This window comes from Lampetra planeri, chromosome 1 (assembly GCF_965212315.1).
Source record: "Lampetra planeri chromosome 1, kcLamPlan1.2.h2, whole genome shotgun sequence".
NCBI lineage: Eukaryota > Metazoa > Chordata > Hyperoartia > Petromyzontiformes > Petromyzontidae > Lampetra > Lampetra planeri.
Window position 1 is genome coordinate 36,894,227 of NC_136107.1, and position 21,382 is coordinate 36,915,608.

Here is a 21,382-nt window from a genome sequence, read left to right on the forward strand (position 1 = left end):
CACGCTGTGAGTCGCAGAGCACGCACCCACGCACAGCAAACATCCCTCCCAGACATTCGTCGCACTGATCGTGCTGTGTGTAGCGTAGGCACGAGTGCTCGCCATTCCACCGACCCCCCATTCATAACCAGCTCACCAACAAAACACGATCGCTACCCCGAACCAGAGGTCGCAAACGGGTTTTGATTCCTTACCTGTACCCGTATCCGGGCACACCAGGGCCGCAAACGGCTACCCGTACCCGTACCCGGCCGGGTACGGGTAGCCGGGTATTGGGTAGGGTACGGGTATCGGGTACCCGGTTGCGACCTCTGCCCCGAACCAACTAGGCCATCGGCCTCTAGCACGAGCCCTACCTCTAACTAGAGTCAACTCGTCCATCATCCACTAGTACTAGTCCGGCTTCTAGCTGCAATTAACTAGACAATCAGCCACTCGTACAAGCCCTGTCACTAACCCTAACAAGACAACAAACCACTAGCACCAACCCTGCCCACTGACCCTGGCCATCTCGAGAGTGGCGAGATGTTAACTACCTCGCCTGGTATACAGGAATCCGTGGGTTCGATCCCGACCCTGACGCCTGTATGGATTCGGAGTTTGCATGGTGTTTTTTTGCCGGTCCTCCAGTTTTTTCCCCTCCGCATTCAGAAACATGCGTTGGCTGCTGTGAATCTCCACACGATCAGCCAATTTCGATGGGCTATCATCTGTGGCCAGGTCGCTTCTGAAAAAAAAGAGCTACAGAGCTCAGTTGGGGCCTGACCTGGTAAAATACAAAAAAACATAGTTTGACAAAATACCTTGAGTATTCGACGAACCATCACCAGCAACCCTCGCCATACGGCTGCTCCTCAACCCTGACGAACCATCACACGCGGGCACTCAACCTCACCGACAAACTCGGCACTCTCACGGTGCCTCCACCCAGCATTAACCCTCCCACCCTCCTCCTACTCCTCACCCCAAGGGCCCTCTTCATGTTTTTCTATTTCGCGTTTTTTGTTGTTGTTGCTGGGTGAAACCCCCCCCCCCACCCCATTGGGCTGCCCATCGACTGTCCCTCGACTGCCCAGCAGTGCGACCACTCTTGTCACGCCCAGAGGGGGGCAGCAAGGCGGGCACGTGGGGCGCGTCGGAGGAATAATTTTGTTGAAATTTCGTGAAATTAGTTCTCTCGCTCGCCGCAGTTCGTGTCTCCTCAACCCCGGAGGCTGCGATTCGAGCCGTCTCCAGGCGATGCGATTGCATAACGCACACAGATGACCTTTAAAGCATTGTGTGCGTGTTTGTGTGTATATATATACACGCAAACATGTACATTTCAATGGGAGCGGTGGCGCAGTGGTTGACGCAGTGGTTCGTGCACTGTGCGATGTTAACCCGGTGTCCTGAGTTTGATTCCCGGCCACGACTAACATAATGATGATGATAAGTTCTATCAAAACCCGTTGTGGGCCGGGAGCGTCGGTTGAATCAACTTTAATTGAGCACCCGGTGTGATGTGTAAACATCGGTAGGCACAGGGGATACGGGGCCGTCCATAAATGACGTCATGCACCTGGGGGGGGGTTAAACATTTGTGACGATGTCTGACGATGGGGGGGGGGGGGTTGAGAAATGTGACGTCACATCACAATGCGCAACTTTAAATATAGCCAACACGTTCTACATAATTAAATAGACTTTTTAATAAAGAGTGCAGCGCCACATTAAATACGCACTACAATGACAATAGTTTAAAGCGATTTGAAGCATATTTAATTTTTTTGTGGGGGGGGGGCAGATCTTTGTGACGTCATATTTGAGGGGGGGGGGGGTCTGACTTTTTGGGGGTCAAAAATCGTCCAAAATCGCGTGACGTCATTTATGGATGGCCCCTACGGATGCGGCTTGGGCGTGGTGGAGACCACAGCATCACGCCTTTAATAGGCGCTCGCTAACATCACTTGCCCGAACAGTCTACTCAAGGCTATACGGGAGATCTTTGTCTTTCCGTGGCTGCGTGTTTGTGTGTGTGCCAAGCAAGGCTGCGGGGGACTCGATGTGAAATCTCAGCAAATGTCACAGACAGCTCGCTCCGTGGAATCTGCGTGACGTGAATTTATGCGAAACCTTAACAACAATTGGAGCGGACCAGTGGCGCAGTGGTTAGCGCACTCCGCTTTAACACTCTGCCTTCGCTGGGCTCAATGATTGACTCACGGCTAACAGCGGTGGTGAGCGTGGTGTGAAGCTGTCCTGGGTAGTAGCTACTACATATGTAGTAGCTACATATGTAGCAGCTACATATGTAGTAGCTACATATGTAGTAGCTACATATGTAGCTGCTACATAGTAGTAGCTACGGGCCCCGCACTTTCAAGGGCCCCGCGCAAATTTTTTTCAAGCTATCAATTCCGGAGCAGTGATTATGCACTTGCTCTATTACTATAGTACTATACCGCCTTCAACTTTTATGAACGACCGGGCGTTTAAGGTTAGCGATTTGTCGTATTATCTGGCTGTATGGCAAATGAAAAAATACAATTACTTTACTGTGCAAGTTAACAATTTGTGTTTTAATATTTACGTGTTTTTTTTTAATTGAGGGCCCCTTTATAACATATGCTACAGGCCCGCACTAGCTTAATCCGGCACTGCCTTCACCAACATGCGCGTGCTTGGGGTGGTATAACCACGTGTCGTAGTGGTGTGGTCATATTACCTACCACGTGGTGGAGTGGTATAACCAGGTGGAGTAGTTGTGTGGTTGTATTACCTGCACCGTGCTGGGGTTTCTATGACCACGTGCAGTGGTGTCGTATTGCTTACCCCATGATGGGGTGATCCTTGTTATGCATTCCTGGGCGTAAGATAACTGGCCCAGAGGAATGCATCACGAAGTCGATATTTTAAATTACGGGTTTAATGACCTCCCTCCCACGGTTCTACCCATAACGCAATGCGCCGACAATATTTTAAGCAGATACTTTTAGTACGAATGAGTTTATTTAGTGGTGTGGTTTCCCACGTGGTGGTGAGGAGTGATGCCGTGGTGTGGTTTCCCACGTGGTGGTGAGGTGTAATCCCGTGGTGTGGTTTCTCTGCAGCAGGTGGAACCGCACATCTGGCAGATAAGGAACATCATGATGGGGATGACGAGGATTGTGATGATGGCGATGATGATGATGGTCGACGTGATGGCTACAATGGGGGCCTCGGCCCGGACTGGGATGAGGTAACCACCTTGTTATTGCATCGCCTGTTTGCGCTTGAACGATTGGCACAGACTATTCTCCCACTCGCCTAAGCCACGAACCTCAGCGATTCGGTGCAATATCACGTTGCCATTCGTGGTCTCGATTCGATTCGAGAGTCTATGAGTTGTTTTCACGTCGAGTTGAGTGTAGTGGCCACTGGCGTGTGAAGGAATTTTGTGAATAATGTTTAGTTTAATCGCGTCGAGTTTTATGTGCCGCGTCTTTGTTCGTGCAAATCGCGGGTCACAATCGACAAGGAACGACAGGCAAGCCGAAAGACAGTAGTGACCCGCCACTACCAACAATAGCCCAAGCTCTGCAGTCCTCCATATGTTAAGGTTTTTCAGTCAATGATTGAGTGTTTTTTATGCGTGTGGGAGGAAACCGGAGCACTCAGAGACAACCCACGCATGTGTAATGACAATAGCGCCTGCATGCGGTGTGAGTGGACTAGTGACCACGGGAGGTACTGACAGGGGAGTCAGCCGACAGTACGAGTGGACTAGTGGCCACGGGAGGTAATGACAGGGGAGTCAGCCTGCAGTACGAGTGGACTAGTGGCCATGGGAGGTAATGAATGGGGAATCAGTTGTGAGTGCGAAGGGACCGGTGGCTACGGGAATGTTCGAGAAGGGAGCGTGGTCAGGCGACGGAAGAGGATGATAGAGTCTTCCGGTAGAGGGAGCATCCAGATTCAGCGAGAAGGTTCGGGAAGGGGGGCGTGGCCTCGTGTAGATATATAAGGGGGAGATGCGCGGGAGAAACGGGCAGGTGCGGTGGGGATCTCTGCCCGATGTCAAGTGAACGTGTCTTCAGTAAAGTGCCATCTCAAGAGAAGTGTGTCAAGCCGTCATTAGTTATGCAAGGGGGCAACACTGTATCCCATACAGAAGGGACAGTTGATATGGGTCCACACTTTGCTGCCTCCACAGTGGTGGATTACAGACATGCAAAGCCCCCACTGCCTGGCATACGCTACGTGCAACGTGCACGAATATAGAGATACAGCAAATGGATTATGATGCAAGTGTGGTTCCATGCGTTGTCAGGGGGCTGCATAGTATAAAGTCAGGGAGGTTTCACACACGTGGCATATATTTTTGAAACCCCAAAATATCACCGCCGGGCTTGTAAGGTGGCAAGGAGGTAGCAGCAGTACAGCAAGTGGGTTCATGAATCTGCCTGTGTAGAACTTTGAGTGTTCACTCCCTCGTACGCATGCTGTTCTGTGTCCAGGTTCTCCACTTTCCTTCTACAAGAAAGCAAAACTTTATTTCATAATTTGGCCAAACATTCCAATAGAGTAGGACCCTAAATGTATGCGTGTATGTTGAACTTTTTTTGTACCGTACGTATCCAACCGTGCTAATCGGAGGTGAGGGGGAAGGACAACAAACTGAACGTAAAACGCGGTTCCAAAGAAATTCGTTTTCAATTTAGAAATGAGATTTCAATTTAGAATAAAATATTCATACTTTAACTGCTTAGTTACCCAGGAAACTCATTTATTTAGAACTGATTTTTGTGTTTAGTGTGTTGTCCCTTCCCCGCACCTCCGATTAGTGCGGTTGGCTACGTACGGTGCGAGATCAGTTCAACATACGGCACACACACACACACACACGTACATTGCATACAATGAGTCTTTATCAGGAGGGTGATGCCACGTTGAGATATTTGGCCAACACCGATGATGCTCGGGTGTGCTTTTAGCAAATGGGAAGCACCGCAGAGGCCCGAGAAAGCCCACGCGGAACAGGTGAAGAACACGCAAGCTCCAACTCACAGCTAGGCACCTGATTCGGCAATCGGACGCATGTCCTTCTTGCAGTGAATGTTGCGCCACCCTGCTGCCCCAGAGTACGGGAGTCTAAAGACTCGGCGAGGCTCTCCCAGGTAAACAAGTGGCATCATCACGAATGTTAATGTTGATGAGACCGTTACAAACACACTGCCCACGTTGCAGTGTCTCTCCTTCCCTCCCCGTGAATCCGCCAACGTGACTTCTCATACACAATTCACGATGTTAAACACGATCCGGAGGTTCAGGTTCGCCTTGCTCAGAGGATCGCATTGTGCTTTCCCAGTGCAGCGATGCCGCTCACAGGCCGGCTTGTGTACAAAATAATAATATTCATCAACAATAACACGAATGTCAGTAGGGGTGGAGCGGTGGCGCAGTGGTTAGCGTAGTCCGCTTATGAAACCTCATTTTGGTTCCCGGCCAGAGCTGACGTCAGTGGCCGGGAACCACATCCAGCACCGTGGCTAAGTGGCTCCGTGTGAGGATGTGACCTCACCTCGTCTCTCCGTGACCCCCAGTGTCTCTGTGTCCTTCTGTGTCACCGAGACCTCGTGTGTCTCTGTGTCCCCGTGTGTCTCTTTAACTCGGGGTGTCTCTGTGTCCCCGTGTGTCTCTGTGTCCCTGTGTGTCACCGAGACCTCGTGTGTCTCTATGTCCCCGTGTGTCCCCGAGGCCCCATGTGTCTCTGTGTCCCCGTGTGTCTCTGTGTCCCCGTGTGTCTCTTTAACTCGGGGTGTCTCTGTGTCCCCGTGTGTCTCTGTGTCCCTGTGTGTCACCGAGACCTCGTGTGTCTCTATGTCCCCGTGTGTCTCCGAGGCCCAATGTGTCTCTGTGTCCCCGTGTGTCTCTGTGTCCCTTTGTGTCCCCGAGACCCCATGTGTCTCTGTGTCCCCGTGTGTCTCTGTGTCCCCGTGTGTCTCTGTGTCCCCGAGACCCCATGTGTCTCTTTAACTCAGTGTGTCTCTGTGAGCCCGTGTCCTCCTACTGACTCCTCGTCCGCACCCCCCCCCCCCCCCCCGGCCCACCTTGCACAGGTGGGGGAAGTCACGGACAGCGCGTACCTGGGCTCAGAGAGTGCGCCCAGTGAGACGGAGACGCTTCCCGACGAGGAAACGAGCGTCACAACTCCGGAGCAGCATCAGCAGTGGCAGCAGTGGGAGGTCGCTCCCTCTTCTGTGCAGCTCCTTTTTCTCCGACTGCCGATTCTCTCCTCCTCCTCATCCTCCTCTTTGCCTCCAGACTTCAGACCTTCCTTCTCTCCTCTGCGGATGACGAGTTACGTCCCAGCCACTCTCGGCGTGGTTGTCCCCACCTCCTTGACCCCTTTCACCCCCGTCCCAGTTGTCACCCTCCCCCTTCTTCCCTTTGTCGCGTGAATCAGAGATGTTGTGTTACATCAGTCGTTACACACGTACGCACGTAGACACACACGTGTCACACACGCATGCATACACACCAATGCCAACACCCGCCATTTCGCCACTAAGTGATGGTGACGTCACCACGGTGCCTGTGCCAGGCCAGGTGCACTTTAAGGCCACACATCCATACATACACACTTACACACTTACACACGTACGCATACATACACACACACACATCGCCCCTATAGCCTTAACAGACTGTTTGGGCCAATGCTATTAGTGAGCACCTATGAAGGCCGGCACAGCACAAGAGGGGGTAGGTAGCCAGCACCACGCCCGGCCGCCTTTGTCTCCATAGTGGTGACATTTACACACCGCGCCAAGTACTCATTTGAGGCTGAGTAGACCTTGGGGAGACCCACGACCGTCACTAGTTTTGGCCATGAGCAGGAATCGGAACTCGGCTCGCTGGATTCATAGCACAGCCTGCTAACCGCTACACTACCGCTCCACACATGTACACACACATGTACACACACATGTACACACACATGTACACACACATGTACACACACATGTACACACACATGTACACAGAAACGTGTAGCCAAATAAAACCGTCTTCCCGTGCGCCGTGACGGTGGTTGAGGCGGCTTGCTGAACACGGCTCAGTCTGCCCAACTCGTGTTTTGTCGTTATTAATTGTTCACTTTGCACATTCTGTTCACGTTTGCTCGAGCTGAACAACGTCTTGATGAGCATTTTCAAGAGAAAGTGAAACTCGTGCAACGTACATCGCGATGGCTTCGCGAGTCATTCAACCAGTCGTGGATATCTCACGGCCTCGTAAATCTAAATAATAGCCATAACAATAATTGCACGTATTATTGTTGTCAGGAGGAGCATCCGAAGGATCGCGACCGCCGTCCCGGGCACAGTCGCAAGGCGGCGAGCGCCGAGCCCGGAGCCCCCGCCGACCTGGGAGACGCCTTCGGCTACCTGCAGATGGGCGGCGAATCCACGTCGCCCTCGCGCGCGGAAGTTGGACTCCCGGGGTCGGAGAAGGACGCGGGCCCTGTCCGCGGGGACCGGCCCCGAGACGGTGGAGCGCCCGGGCCCAACGTGACCGCCTCCAGCCGCGTCGGTCGCGGCGACCTCCTGCGCCGCCACGCGCCGGACGCAGGTTACTTGTCGAGGGCGCCGTCCGCCGCGGCCGATGGCAGCCGCGGGCGCGGCGTGGGGGGCAAGGCGCCGCTCCCCTCTGATGCAAGGCGAGTTTTGTTTTTTAATTTTATTTCTGCGGCGAGGTTTTCATGGTGGCGGTGGTGGTGGTGTCGCGGTCGGCGCTACGCTGCGCTACGAACCCGGCGACCCGAGTTCGATTTTCCCGCGCACGGCCAACTCTGGTGACGTTTTCTGAACCGGCTCTGGGCATCCCCTAGGTCGACTCAGCCTCAAATGAGTACCTGGTGCGGTGTGTAAACATCGCCGCTGGGGAGACAAAGGCGGCCGGGCGTGGTGCTGGTCACCCACCCCCTCGGGTGTCGTGCCGGCCTTCATAGGTGCTCGCTATCAGCACTTGCCCCAACAGTCTGTTGAGACTCAGCGGGGGATCTTTGTCTCTGTCTTTGATGGCGGTGCTGTGGCACGCTCCACGATCGTCCCGTTCCGGCCGCTCCTCAATTCGACCGGTTCCTCCCTGTCGATTGTGCGGGGGAGCTTTGACTCACCGTACCTCGCCACGCTCATTCAGTGCTGATTGGTGAAGAGAGACAGGTCCATTCATTATTTACAAAGACTTCTCACTGACTTTAGAAAACCACCGCTATATATAGTGCAAATCGAACTGTTGTTTATTCGGTGAGTTCACCGTGGCGTGAATTTTGTATGTTAAATGAACTCGGCCGATTGTATTAATTTGAACGCTTCTCAAGCCACGAGTGGAGGTCACCTTTCGGGGCTGACTCGACAAAATAGTTGGACACACGCACACGCGCACACGCACGCGCGAGTGTGTTGTCACAAGCACGGCAATTGTTTGGCGAACAACACCGCGACTTTGGCGTGACCTCGTGGCTGCTGCAGTGACAGCAGACAGCGGCTTTGAAGCTGGAGGGGTTGCCGAAGTGGGGTCACCATGGGGGCTGGGAACGAGTGACCGATCCCAAGCTCCGCTGCCTTTATTCTTCTCTATATTTAAATTATTACTGAGCTCAGGAGCCCATAGGCCCCCAATAGCCAAGCGGCCAGAAACAAGCAGCGCGATTCAAGTTGTAAGACGTATTAGGGTTAAGGCGTTTCTTGAATGGAGCAAAGTTATTATCGGAGAAAATGATGGGAGGGAATTCCAAAGTGGAGCAGGTAGAGGGAAGAAGCAGAGCAATTTGCGTTGTGACCTGCAGTTTGGTGAGTGGGTGGGTGAGTGAGTGGGTGGGTAGGTGAGTGAGTGGGTGAGTGAGTGAGTCGGTGAGTGAGTGGGTGGGTGTGTGAGTGGGTGGGTTTGTAAGCGAGTGAGTGAGTGGGTAAGTGAGTGGGTGGGTGGGTAAGTATGTGGGTGGGTGACCTGCAGTGTGGTGAGTGGCTGTATTGTTGTGACCTGCAGTGTGGTGAGTGGGTGGGTGGATGCGTGCGTAAGTGGGTGAGTGAGTGGGTGAGTGGGTGGGTGGGTTGGTGAGTGGGTGGGTGAATGAGTGGGTGATCTGAAGTGTGGTGAGTCGGTGGGTGGGTAGGTGAGTGAGTGAGTGGTTGAGTGAGTGGGCGAGTGAGTCAGTGAGTGGGTGGGTGGGTGAGTGAGTGAGTGAGTGGGAGGGTGGGTGGGTAAGTGAGTGAGTGGGTGAGTGAGTGGGTGGGTGAATGCGTGGGTGACCTGCAGTGTGGTGAGTGAGTATATTGTTGTGACCTGCAGTGTGGTGAGTGGGTGGAAGAGTGAGTCGGTGAGTGAGTGGGTGAGTGAGTGGGTGGGCGAGTGGGTGTATGCGTGGGAGACCTGCAGTGTGGTGAGTGAGAATATTGTTGAGACCTGCAGTGTGGTGAGTGAGTAGGAGAGTGAGTCGGTGAATGAGTGGGTAAGTGAGTGGGTGAGTGAGTCGGTGAGTGAGTGGGTGGATGAGTGGATGACCTGCAGTGTGGTGAGTGAGTATATTGTTGTGAGCTGCAGTGTGGTGAGTGGGTGGGAGAGTGAGTCGGTGAGTGAGTGGGTGAGTGAGTGGGTAAGTGAGTGGGTGAGTGAATGAGTGGGTAAATGAGTGGATGACCTGCAAGTGTGGTGAGTGAGTGTCTTGTTGTGAGCTGCAGTGTGGTGAGTGAGTGAGTGTCTTGTTGTGAGCTGCAGTGGGGTTCTATATTTTTTATTCGTGTGCTAGAAGCTGCGCCTGAGGAACATCATGTCCATCAGCGCGCGCGTACGTGCGTCCGTCCAAAGGATTGCGTGGGTATTGGAACACGAGGGCGCATGTGTTAGAATGCACGCACGCGCTCACGCGCATTTTGCGTGCGCGTAGCAGCACGCGATTCTTCGCGCGGTGAAATCCCGTAGCACAACGGAGCCTCCCTTAACAAGCTAGCTTGGCAGCTTGTCACCTCCTCCACGCCGCCTTAACGAGCGAGCGTGCCCGAGATTAATCGGGATTTCGCCGACGAGAGCCGTCGGTGATCGGATTTCAGGCGCGTGACCAACACAAACTTAGACGGGGGCCCGTCGCTGAGCCCGTGACGGTGGCAGGGGCGAGAAACACGGGCGGGATTCAACGTGGAGAGTGGCGGCGCAGCGGTGAGCGCACCGCGCCATGAACCCCGGCGAGCCGAGGCTTTACGATTGTAGGTCACCGTGAACAGACATACTTGAAGAGGGATACCTGGACCGGTCCTGGTGAAGTATGGTCATACAGCTTCCAGCAGTGGGCTGCATGTTCTGTGCTTATGTGTTTTGTATTGCACGTGTCGACATCACAACCTGTGCTGTGCGGTTTCTTTGCATACATTCTCACCGACGGCTCCTTAAAAATAACGATCGAATTTAGTTTCTCTCTCTCTTTATATCTCCATTGTACAACCAGTGGTCATGTCACGTAGCACGAAGACACGTCCGTTTGAAACAATCGCAGTGAGCAGTGCACTACCTTGTCGTAGGGAATGGCCCCGGAAGATGGCTGGGGACCCTGAAAGAACTACTTCTTACGTTACTTGCATCAGCCACTAAATTCACAAGGTTAACGCGAAGGGCGTTCGTGGAATTGTGAAAATCCTACATGCTCTCTTTCTGAGTGCTTCTGAGTGCTCAGATTTGAGGCCAGCATCTCAGCGGTCAGCGCCCCTGACGCCCCCCCCCACCATGAACCTCCATGGGCAACCCAGCCCCCGGTGCCTCTGAGGTCGAACGGAGTGACTCCGCACGGTGATCCGTGACGTTACACATAGCCTCACCGCACCAGACGGCTTGGTTGCTACGCGGACGGATGACCACCTGGGAGGCTTGCCAGGCATTGGCGGCACGGTGCTGAACGATTGCCAGGAGCTAGGATCGTTGGAGCATCACCCCCTTCGCATGAATGGCCTTTCCCCCCGGGGTTCTTTAGTTTACTCGCATGTGAAGCCAAACGCAATCGTGAATGGAATTTGACCAAATATCCCAATGTAGGAGGACCCTCCTGAAACAAAACTAAAAAAATATTTAGACTTGACGAGGTTTTCCTGTTGATTTGAAGCTTTCGTGACTGCAGGAATCCATACTCTTTGGTTCTTTCGGTAAAGTCACGTAGGTAGAAAATAAAATCAATCACGACGTTTCGGGTGCAACACAAGCGTCCGTCATCAGGTGGGACGGATTTTACCGAAAGAGCCAAAGAGTATAAGGTTTTCCTGGGTAAATAATTTTATTTATTATGATTATAACTAAAGCGAAACCAGCCTATGAGTGAATGAAATGCATTATCGTAGCGAACATATTCATCTCTGGAAATCGCTGAGCTTACAAACGAAAAAACCTTTCTATTTATTTCAGTCAATCGGCGGAACCCACGGGCAGCAGCGACCGCCACCAGCGAGAAGCTACGGGAGATTTGGGCGAAGGAGAGGAGTCTCGGAGAGCCGTCGGTCGCGGTGACCTCCCGGAGGCCGGGTTCGAGTCTGGGTCCCGCCAGGGTCTTTGGAACTCGTCCCACATTGGCGATGGAGATCAACCGCGGACGTCCGGCAGAGGACGGGATCCGGACGGTGCTCAGGACGGAGGCGCTAGCGCCGTAGGGGTGGAACGAACCTTCGTGGCGGGAGACAGCCGGACCGGCGTCAGCGACTTTTCTGAAGTTGGCGCGGGGACTGCGCCCTCTGAAACGCGCGGTCTCAATCACGCAAGCGACCACCGCCGCCATGACCACCAAGCGGTGCCGGGGCATCGCGAGGACGACCAAGGGTGGGGGAGGCCCAACAGGACCGGCCCGGAGCCGAAACCGGCGGTGAACGGAGTGGAGGAGTTTGAGGAGAGCGGCGACGGTGAGGAGGCGACGGCGGCGGCGGTGAGGGCACCTCGGAGACACGACCTCTCCGCCAGCGACACCTGGTCGCTCCGGGCGCCATCCTACGGCTCGCGGTTCTCCACCTCCAGCCCGGCCAGGTGAGAGGCACGGAGAGAGAGAGAGAGAGCGCCGCGCCGATTGTGCCACCGCGCTACGCCGTGACCCTTTGACTGCTCGCGACGGATGTGACGAATTATTAATCGATAGATGCTAACGAGCAAAATTCTACACGCGTATAATTTTGCTGGTTAGCATCCGTAGGTTACATTGAATGGTTTGTGCACGGTTTGTTTTTGGGCACACCTCAAATGAGTACCTGGTGCGGTGTGTCAACTTCGCCACTGGGGAGACAAAGGTGGTCGGGCGTGTCGCTGGCCACCAATCCCTACGTGTATTGTGCTGGCCTTCATACGCGTTCGTGAACAGCACTTGCCCCATCAGTCTGTTAAGGCTATATGGGGGATCCTTGTCTGATTGCACACCTGCGATCCAGCGCTTTGGAGGAAAGGGTTGATGGATTACATATAAATTTGCAAACCTCCAAAACCCGCTGGGTTTCAAGGTAGCTGGGAGATGTCATCGTCAATATGATGCACACTCAATGATGGCGCATCATATTGGTTTCTCTGTGAGTATATTGGTCTCTTTGTGAGTCTCGCGGTCTCTATGTGAGTCTATTAGTGTCTATGTGAGTCTCGCGATCTCTATGTGAGTCTATTAGTGTCTATGTGAGTATCGTGGTCTCTATGTGAGTCTATTAGTGTCTATGTGAGTCTCGTGGTGTCTATGTGAGTCTATTACTGTCTATGTGAGTCTATTAGTGTCTATGTGAGTCTCGCGATCTCTATGTGAGTCTATTAGTGTCTATGTGAGTATCGTGGTCTCTATGTGAGTCTATTAGTGTCTATGTGAGTCTCGCGGTCTCTATGTGAGTCTATTAGTGTCTATGTGGGTCTCGTGGTGTCTATGTGAGTCTATTACTGTCTATGTGAGTCTCGCGGTCTCTATGTGAGTCTCCACCGAATGGGTCGAGTCTCGCTCTGGCACACCAAGTATGCCACAAATCTCCCCTAATGCCATCGGCGATAGGATGGACGGCCTATAGCCACCATCATCAGCCATCGCCAGCCATCATCACCATCACCGCTCATCACGATCGAACGGCGGCCCCCCGTTGTCTCCCCAGCGCGGGGGAGCCGGGCGGGAGGGAGGAGGCGAGGGGCGAGGATGGCGACGACGGCGAGGGCTCCTACTGCCTCTGCTGCCGACAGAGGATCGCTCGGCTCAAGGAGCTCGACAGGAGACTCACCCAGCTGCACCTCACCGGGTGAGAGGGCGAGAGAGAGAGACTGAGGAGTGGGCCGCGGCTCGGCCATCTCCAAGCGACGCGCGAGGCCGTTCCAGACGCGCGCTCTCGGGGCCTAATCCCGGAGCGGATTTGAGAAAGGGCGATCAAGGGGAATGTGTCGGGGGGGGGCGGTGATGGGGGGGGGGGGGGGCTTTAGAAGGCTTGGTCAGCGCTCCGGTGAGATTTGTTCCTGCGAGGTGGGTGAGAGCCCTTAATGTTGTCACCCTTTGGAAGTAGACACCCGGCTACTGCTGCTTACTGCCTGTTGCTCATGGGTTTACTACCGACACAGTTTACGCCAATTCACGTTATGTTTGTTTGTTTTCAGACCGAGGCAGAGGATATCCACGAAAGCGTTTGCGAGGTAAATAACAATTTTTATTTTTTTTTACAACTTATTTTATTGAAAAAAAATTAACCCGTAAAAACTAAGTTTTTCACTATAAATCCTTTATATGCGTGGCGGCAAGAGTCCTCTCGTCCTCTGGCTTGAGATGGCTGCCACCTACGGGTCAGATGATTGCCTGCCACCATTAAGCAATTGGTAATTAAATATATATATTTTTTCCTAAAAAGGGTAAAATTTTGGAAAATAATTTTCAGGAAAATATCATTGTCACGCACAACGAGTCTGTGTGCAAAATGTCAGCTCGATTGGATCACGGGAAGTGGGTTAAAAAACGACCGAAAGATTTGCACGGTCGTAAGCGCGCAAGCAAGCAGGCAAGTGAACTTAATATAAAGGATTTAAAAAGGAAACGCACCAAGGGTGTCGAGTCAAATGTGAGCAGATGGCTTGTTTGTGAGCATGGCTCCCGACCCCAACCCCCGTAACCCGCACCAGGATGGGAATCTCGCGGTGATGTTCACCCTGCGGCGCTGAGTACACTCGCCAACCGCACGAGGACGCTGTGAGCTATTCCACCTCATCATCGTGTCGCCGAATTTTTTTTTATTTTATCAGGTAAAGGCCCACTGAGCCACACACTGTCGCTGTTGTTTTTTTGTCAAAAGCGACCTAGCTATCACAAAGGATAGCTCAACCAAGTGACTCATCGCCCACGTGGATATTTATAGCAGCAGCAGCCAAATACTGTAAACGCGTGTTGATTCTGCATGTTGGGGGAGACTATCAACACGCAGCTATTTTTATTTTACCAGGTGTACGGCCCACTGAGGTACGTAGATATTTTACTGGTAGGAACCTCCTGGTTACACCAGCCCACAGGAGATGATTGTGTCCGTCCGTCGTGCAGGGAGGGGCTGGGTGGGGAGGGGAGGGTGGGGAGGGGCTGGGTGGGGAGGGGCTGGTCACCCCGTGGTGCCCTTATAAAACTCAATGTTTAACCTACTCACGCCGGCTTGTGCCCGCCCTCACAGTCGGGCATATTTGCGGAATACACCACGCCGCCGTTGACCCTGGCCATTGACCGAGCAACCCAACGTTTCTACCAGCTCCCTCCGCAGGAATGTGTTTTTAAAAGCGACCTGACTTTCACAATTTATAGCTCAACGAAGTGGATTGTCGTCATGTGAAAATGTAATGCAACCAAATACCCTTAAACCGGAGGACCCGGAGATAAATCCACACGACCACAGGGAGAGAGACACCGCAGACTCCAAATATACAGCAGCAGGCGTCAGGGTCGGGATCGAAATGACAACCTCCTGTATACCAGGCGAGGTCGTTAACATCTCACCACCATGGTGCTGCCTCACAGCATAGACGCGAATCACTGTGCTACTGCTCCACCCAAGAGGCAAGGCTGTACACGAACGAGCCAGTGTTGGAAACTCCACATTCGCATGGCGAGGACGATCTCGCCATACAATGGATGAAGGAAACCAGCGGTGGTATTAGAGGTTCTTTGGGTTAGATCGCGTAAATATATAAATGGGTCGTTAAACCCGCCACCACCCGACACAGCCAATTAATAAGGGTTGTCCCTTAAACAGAATCACGCCATATTATTATATTATTTTATTATGTTTCATTTTTATTATTTTATTACTTCCCTTCTACGTGACTTTACCGAAAAAACCAAGAAGAAGAATCACGCCAATTATGTACTAGTACAGCACACCGGTGTGTTGCAGAGCAAAGCCACAATATTTACAATTGTGGCTTGGCTCTCCAACACACAACCGGTGTGCTGTACTAGTAACGAATTGGCCACGTTCTGTTTACGTGACAACCCTTATTAGTTGGCTGTGTCGGGTGATGGCGGGTTTATATATTGACGCGATCTAACCCAAAAAAAACCTGTATTATGGATGATATTGGTGGATGATATTGGTCGCTGCAGTACCGCGACTCGCCCAGAGAGGGCCTCTCACGGGCCTCGGGCTCCGCATGCCCTCCCCATCGCCATCCTCCCTCCCTCCCCATCACCATCATCATCATCCTCCTCCCCCTCCACCACCCCCCATCGTCTCCGCCACACCTCAGTGGCCGAGGCTGCGATGCCCAGCGCTGGGAGCAGGGAGAACAGAGGGGCCGGGGGAGCCGGCGGCACGGGCAGGGAGAGGACGGGCAGGTGGCCTCGTGGTGCCGCGGATGGGATAAAACAAAGACGGCCTTGCCTCTGCTGATCAGCTCCTTATCACGTACATACACACACACACAGATACACACACATGCATACACACACACACAGACACGCATACACACATATATAGATACACACACACATATATGCAGACAGACACACACACGTGCATACACACATGCACTGCACATGCACACAGACACGCATACACACACACATATGCAGACACAAACACGCATACACACACACATTCACACACACATAGACACACATACTGTATATATGCAGACAGACACACACGCACACACACACGCATACACACACGCACACACATTTACAGACCCACATTTACAGACACACATACAGAAACACAGACACATGAACGCACATATATATAGACACACAGACATATAGACACACACATATATACATACACAGGCATATATACAGACACACGCACGCATACACACACATATACACACACATACAGAAACACATATACACACATACAGAAACACGCACACACACACGCACACACACACGCATACACACATGCACACACACACATACAGAAACACACACACGCACGCACATACACGCGCGCTGGCGCGGTGCTCTCCGTACAGGATGACTGTGCTGTGGTTTATGCCTTTGCCAGAGCCGTGAGCACTTTAAGCAATTAGACGGGCTGGGGCCGTGGTGATGCGCGTTCGAGCTGGGATACCCCCCTGGGTAACGACGGCGATCCGAAGGGGGTTGATGGGTGGGTGGGTTGGGGGGACAGCGCATCTCAGGTTGAGAGGCGTGGGATTTTGGTTAGGGCTGTTGGGTCTGGGCAGGGAGGGGGTGGCTGTGGTTGAGGTCTCCGCCTTGGCTTTTGTTCCGTGCACAAAGTGGCTCTTGGGGGGCTACTGCGTGAGAACACGGGGGAGGGCTCTGATTGAGCCGTGCGTGATCGCTGTGTCGGATCGACTGTATAAGAAGATGCGATGGTTCGGCTACGCGTGTGGTTTAGTGGTGTGTGTGTGATGGTGTATGTGATGGTTGCGGTGTGTAAAACATCACCGGGGGAGACATAGGCGGCCGGGCGTGCTGGTGGTCACCCACCCCCTTCATAGGCGCTACTCGCTAACAGCACTTGCCCCAGCAGTCAAAGGCGATAGTCTTTCTCTTTGATGGTGTTGCTTCTGACTGCCACTGTTAACGACTGTTTTTCAAACAGCGTAGCCTGGCTTCTTCGCGAGCCGATGAGCGCGACGCGATTCCCCTTTTATTTTCTATGGCGAACGCTCCTGCACATCGGACCCCTTCGCTTCGTAGCAACAAAACGAACCAGCCAGCAACATCGCCACTTCCCGGCATCGACGGGGCAACGCGGCAATACATTCTCGCCCATTTCTTTCACGACGTGCGGATCTGACCCAGGCGTCCGGAAGACTTTTGCGCCGCTGACCTTTGGCTCGTGCCCCCCGCGACGCTGCCACACGTCCTCTCGTTGTCTTCTCCGTGCAGGCGTCTGCTGCCCGGGGGACACAGGAAGTCGGCGAGCTGCAGCAACCAGGAGGACTTCTTTGGGGAAAGCCCAGACACGGGGAGTGAGGTCAACCAAAGGGTGAGTGGAGTCATCAGCAGCGGCGGCAGCAGCAGCAGCAGCAGCATCGTCACTATCGTCACCACTGTGTGGGACTCAAGATTCAATTTCCATTCTTGCGCATGGTGGCACTGTGGTTCGAGAGTTAAATGCCAATGTGGAGATCTGCTGCTGCTGCTAGCCACGACAAGAGGGCTTCAGGAGTTCGTGTCGTTTTTGCCGTTCCTTCTCGGTTGACGGGGCGCAGACTGCAGCGGTTTACTAAAGGGTCCCACGGTGGCGAGATGTTTACTACCTCGCCTGGAATATAGGAGGTTGTGGGTTCGATCGTGACCCTGACGCCTGCTGTATATTTGGAGCTTGCGTGTCTCTCCGTGGTCGCGTGGATTTCTCTCTGGGCCCTCCGGTTTTTCCCTCCACATTTAGAATCGACGTGAGTTTAGAGTATTTTGCCACTATTAATGTCCACAAGAGCCACTTAGTTGAGCTATCATTTGTGGCCAGGTTGCTTCTAAAAAAGAGCTACATAGCTCAGTGGGCCTTACCTGGTAAAAAAAGATATATATTTTAGTTTAGTTTACATGGTCCATAGTTTGAGACTCGGCTTTACATCTCGACAGCCCATGGTCAGCCATACGAGCATGTGGGCACCAGCTATGCAGATTTTGTCTTGCACCAGGCTCAACATGCTGGTGGGGTGGCTATGGACGTCTTGGCAACGTGATGTGGCACCGACTTGGTGTGCGTGCCACCGCTACCACGTGGGACTGCGGAGCCACGCAGCAGAGAGCCGTCCCTCCGTGTTGTTGAGGGTTGTCCCCTTGTGACGGACAGACGGGGAAAGTGAGAATTCCGATTGGACTGGATGGAGTTTGTGATGACCAAGTGGTCACGTGGCTCGGATGAAAAAGGTCTTTGATGGGAAACGCAAGAAGACGTCACTGGCATTAACACCACCACGTTACCTTGTCGAACCGAATCACCCTGATGCATCCAATCACGTCAGGTCTCAGAAGCTAAGTGGCTTGGAGCCTGGATTTTGCTCGGAAGGGCGACCGCCGTGTGCGCTAAAGGCCGCCGCAAGGGCCCAAGCTGTGGGCTTGTAGGGCACGGTGCAGCGAAATCCATCGTGTTAATTTTTTATGTTCTCCCTACGTTCAGTGGCGGCAATCTTGATCTCGTGTGCCGGGTGCAAACATATTTTCCGGGTGACTGGTAGATCGGAGCAAGCGGGCGCGTGACCAGCAGCTGCCACTGGACGTGGTGTGCCGGGAACTCGGGCAGACCCCGTCTGATATACGATCCCTGCTCGCTTCCCCGCGTAGATGAGCTTGCTGGAGAGCAAGGTGCTGGAGCTGGAGAGCGACTCGGTCATCACGTGCGACCTGCAGACGCAGATCAAGCAAGAGAACACGACTCTCATCCACAGGTAAGGAAGGGGCGGTGAAGCGCAGAGAGACGGAACGCAAAGAGCACTCGTAATAGCCTACACCGGCTGTTACGAGTGCTGCACGACACGAGATGATGGTGGTGCGGGGGGACGTGGGGCGGGATGATTTTCCAGCACCGTGCCTCGGCCGCCCCTCCTCTCCCCGGCACCGACGTACGGGGAGAAGAGATGACGCTGTTTTGCGTCGGTTTTCGTGACTGTGTCATGTCACCTCCGTGATGTGGGTTCGTGTTGGGCAGCGCGTGCTCTTGAACTACGTCGGACGTGGGCGGCGGTGGCCGGCAACTTGGTGTGAAATTGAGAGAACGTTAAGCAGCTCCGTCGAGCTCCTGAAGAAGCTGCAAGTGTGGGAAGCGAAACGTCGGACGTCGAGTGCTCAGTTAAGATGTATTTACCCGGGAGAGTTCTGCTCGGTCTCGGGAGCGACGATCGCTAAGAATTTTCCCAATTCGGAAAATTTGCCGGCCTTGGTTTTTTTTTGTAAGTAGGAACCTTGACACCGCCGGCACAAAGTGGCCTACTCTCTTCCGAAACCACATCACGGGCTCTCGAACGCCCACTGCGAAAGCACGTTTTCAGATAGATTTAGATAGATTATATTATATTTATCTACGGGCCTCCTTTCTGCCAGTATCAAGATGATGGCAATGACAGATCATTACTTATTTCACCAGGAAGGACGCAATAAGCCGCTGGGCTCTATTCCGTGGGTGTCCAGCGACGGTGCACACGTGAAACAGTGCGGATGTTAGTGACAACTGTGGTTACGTTGGTCACGATATTTAGGGGTTTGGTACACCTGCAACTACGGCAAGTCTTCGCCCAACGCGGGGGTTGCGTTCCTGAAATCGCTGCGTGAAGTGAATCCGCGTTGAGCGGGGAGTGATTTTCCCGTGAGCAATAATGGTGAAGGGGGGGGGGGATTGCCGTTCCAGTCCGTAATTTTATTTTCGTTTCAATTTGACAGAACGGTACACTGTTTTGCATGTTACTTTTTAACTGTGTCGTGTTTATACGGTATTTCTATTCATATGCTACGGTCGTTTATTTAAGTATAAAGTGTTTGATAGAGAGATGTGGCAAGTGATAGAGATGAGGGAGTGAGATGACGCTACGCACACAAAGATGCTGCCGGAACACAGACTGGGGAAGAGGAAGACACTCCGTGTATCACAGCGCGCATCAGGACTAAAGTACTGCAGTGCCAGCTCCCAGCATCAACGAACAACGCTGCCAACACCCACACCGCTCAAAAAAGTAGTCCATCACATGCTCGACTCGTGTTGTAGTGAGTAGTCCGTCACACGCTAGACTCGTGTTGTAGTGAGTAGTCCGTCACACGCTAGACTCGTGTTGTAGTGAGTAGTCCGTCACACGCTAGACTCGTGTTGTAGTGAGTAGTCCGTCACGCGCTAGACTCGTGTTGTAGTGAGTAGTCCGTCACACGCTAGACTCGTGTTGTAGTGAGTAGTCCGTCACACGCTCGACTCGTGTTGTAGTGAGTAGTCCGTCACACGCTAGATTCGTGTTGTAGTGAGTAGTCCGTCACACGCTAGACTCGTGTTGTAGTGAGTAGTCCGTCACGCGCTAGACTCGTGTTGTAGTGAGTAGTCCGTCACGCGCTAGACTCACGGTATAGCGGGCGTGGTGCGTGCCAGGTGAAAAAGTTCCATAAAATAAAAAACGCGTTCAAGCGAAAAAGCGTAGCGTGTTGAACGGGGATGTACCGTATTAACCAGGGCGGCCGCAGAGCTTGAACCGCGAGCCTTCGCGACAAATCTTCAACGGCGCTACCGCCCTGTACGAGTCGCCGCGGCACACCTCGAACACGCGGTCGGAAAGCGTCGGGAGAAGAACGTGTTTTTTGTTGCGAAGGTTGCGGCGGGTCCCCTCTAGCGGTGTGCGCGCCCCCGTTGCTCGCGTGCGTGCGCAGGATAAACGAGCTGGAGGATCGTCTGCGGGAGACGGAGGTGCGCTCGGAGCTGCGCTCGCACGAGGTGTCACACCGCCACCAGGAGGTGCTCGCCAGGGTGGAGCGCCACAAGGTGTCGGAGCTGGAGGCACTGCGGGCGCGGTGCGTGGCTCGCTCGCGCACTTGCTCGCTCGCTAACTCATCCTCACCGCAATAATGATGAGGATGACGATGATGACGATTCACTATTTCACGACCTCGCTCACCCTCCGTCCCCGGCACCTCCGATGAGCACGGTTGGCTACGTAGAGTGCGAAAGAAGTTCAACATGCATATATACATCGTCCTTCCAGGCTAAGGCAGTCGTTGAGGATGATGGCACACTCCCCCTCTCGCTCACCCTTGCGCTAAGCCTACAGCAGCTGACAATGATGGTGACTCACGCACTGACTCAGCCTCGCCCTCGCCTTGCTATCCCAGGCTGCTGCAGGTGGAAGAAGAGGGTTCTGCTCTGAAGGCGACCGTCGCGCATCTGAAAACACTGGCACACAGACTGACGGAGGTGAGCACGCACTCACGCACGCAAGTTCACACACGTTACCACATGCACGC

The 21,382-nt window shown here is 53.3% G+C and overlaps 1 protein-coding gene across 2 annotated transcripts in view; it reads left to right on the forward strand.

The window, feature by feature from the left end:
* LOC144721894 (uncharacterized) overlaps positions 1–21,382 on the forward strand; it is a 43,421-nt gene that overhangs the window by 16,657 nt on the left and 5,382 nt on the right. The window contains exons 3-12 of one of the 2 annotated variants that reach the window (XM_078599841.1): positions 3,096–3,220; positions 6,081–6,206; positions 7,308–7,681; positions 11,410–12,018; positions 13,107–13,247; positions 13,597–13,632; positions 17,330–17,429; positions 18,734–18,837; positions 20,792–20,932; positions 21,251–21,332. In XM_078599841.1, the coding sequence (XP_078455967.1) occupies positions 3,096–3,220; positions 6,081–6,206; positions 7,308–7,681; positions 11,410–12,018; positions 13,107–13,247; positions 13,597–13,632; positions 17,330–17,429; positions 18,734–18,837; positions 20,792–20,932; positions 21,251–21,332 (1,838 nt within the window). Of the gene's footprint in view, positions 1–3,092; positions 3,221–6,080; positions 6,207–7,307; positions 7,682–11,409; positions 12,019–13,106; positions 13,248–13,596; positions 13,633–17,329; positions 17,430–18,733; positions 18,838–20,791; positions 20,933–21,250; positions 21,333–21,382 lie in introns of both variants that reach the window. The other variant, XM_078599832.1, reaches the window with a different exon arrangement.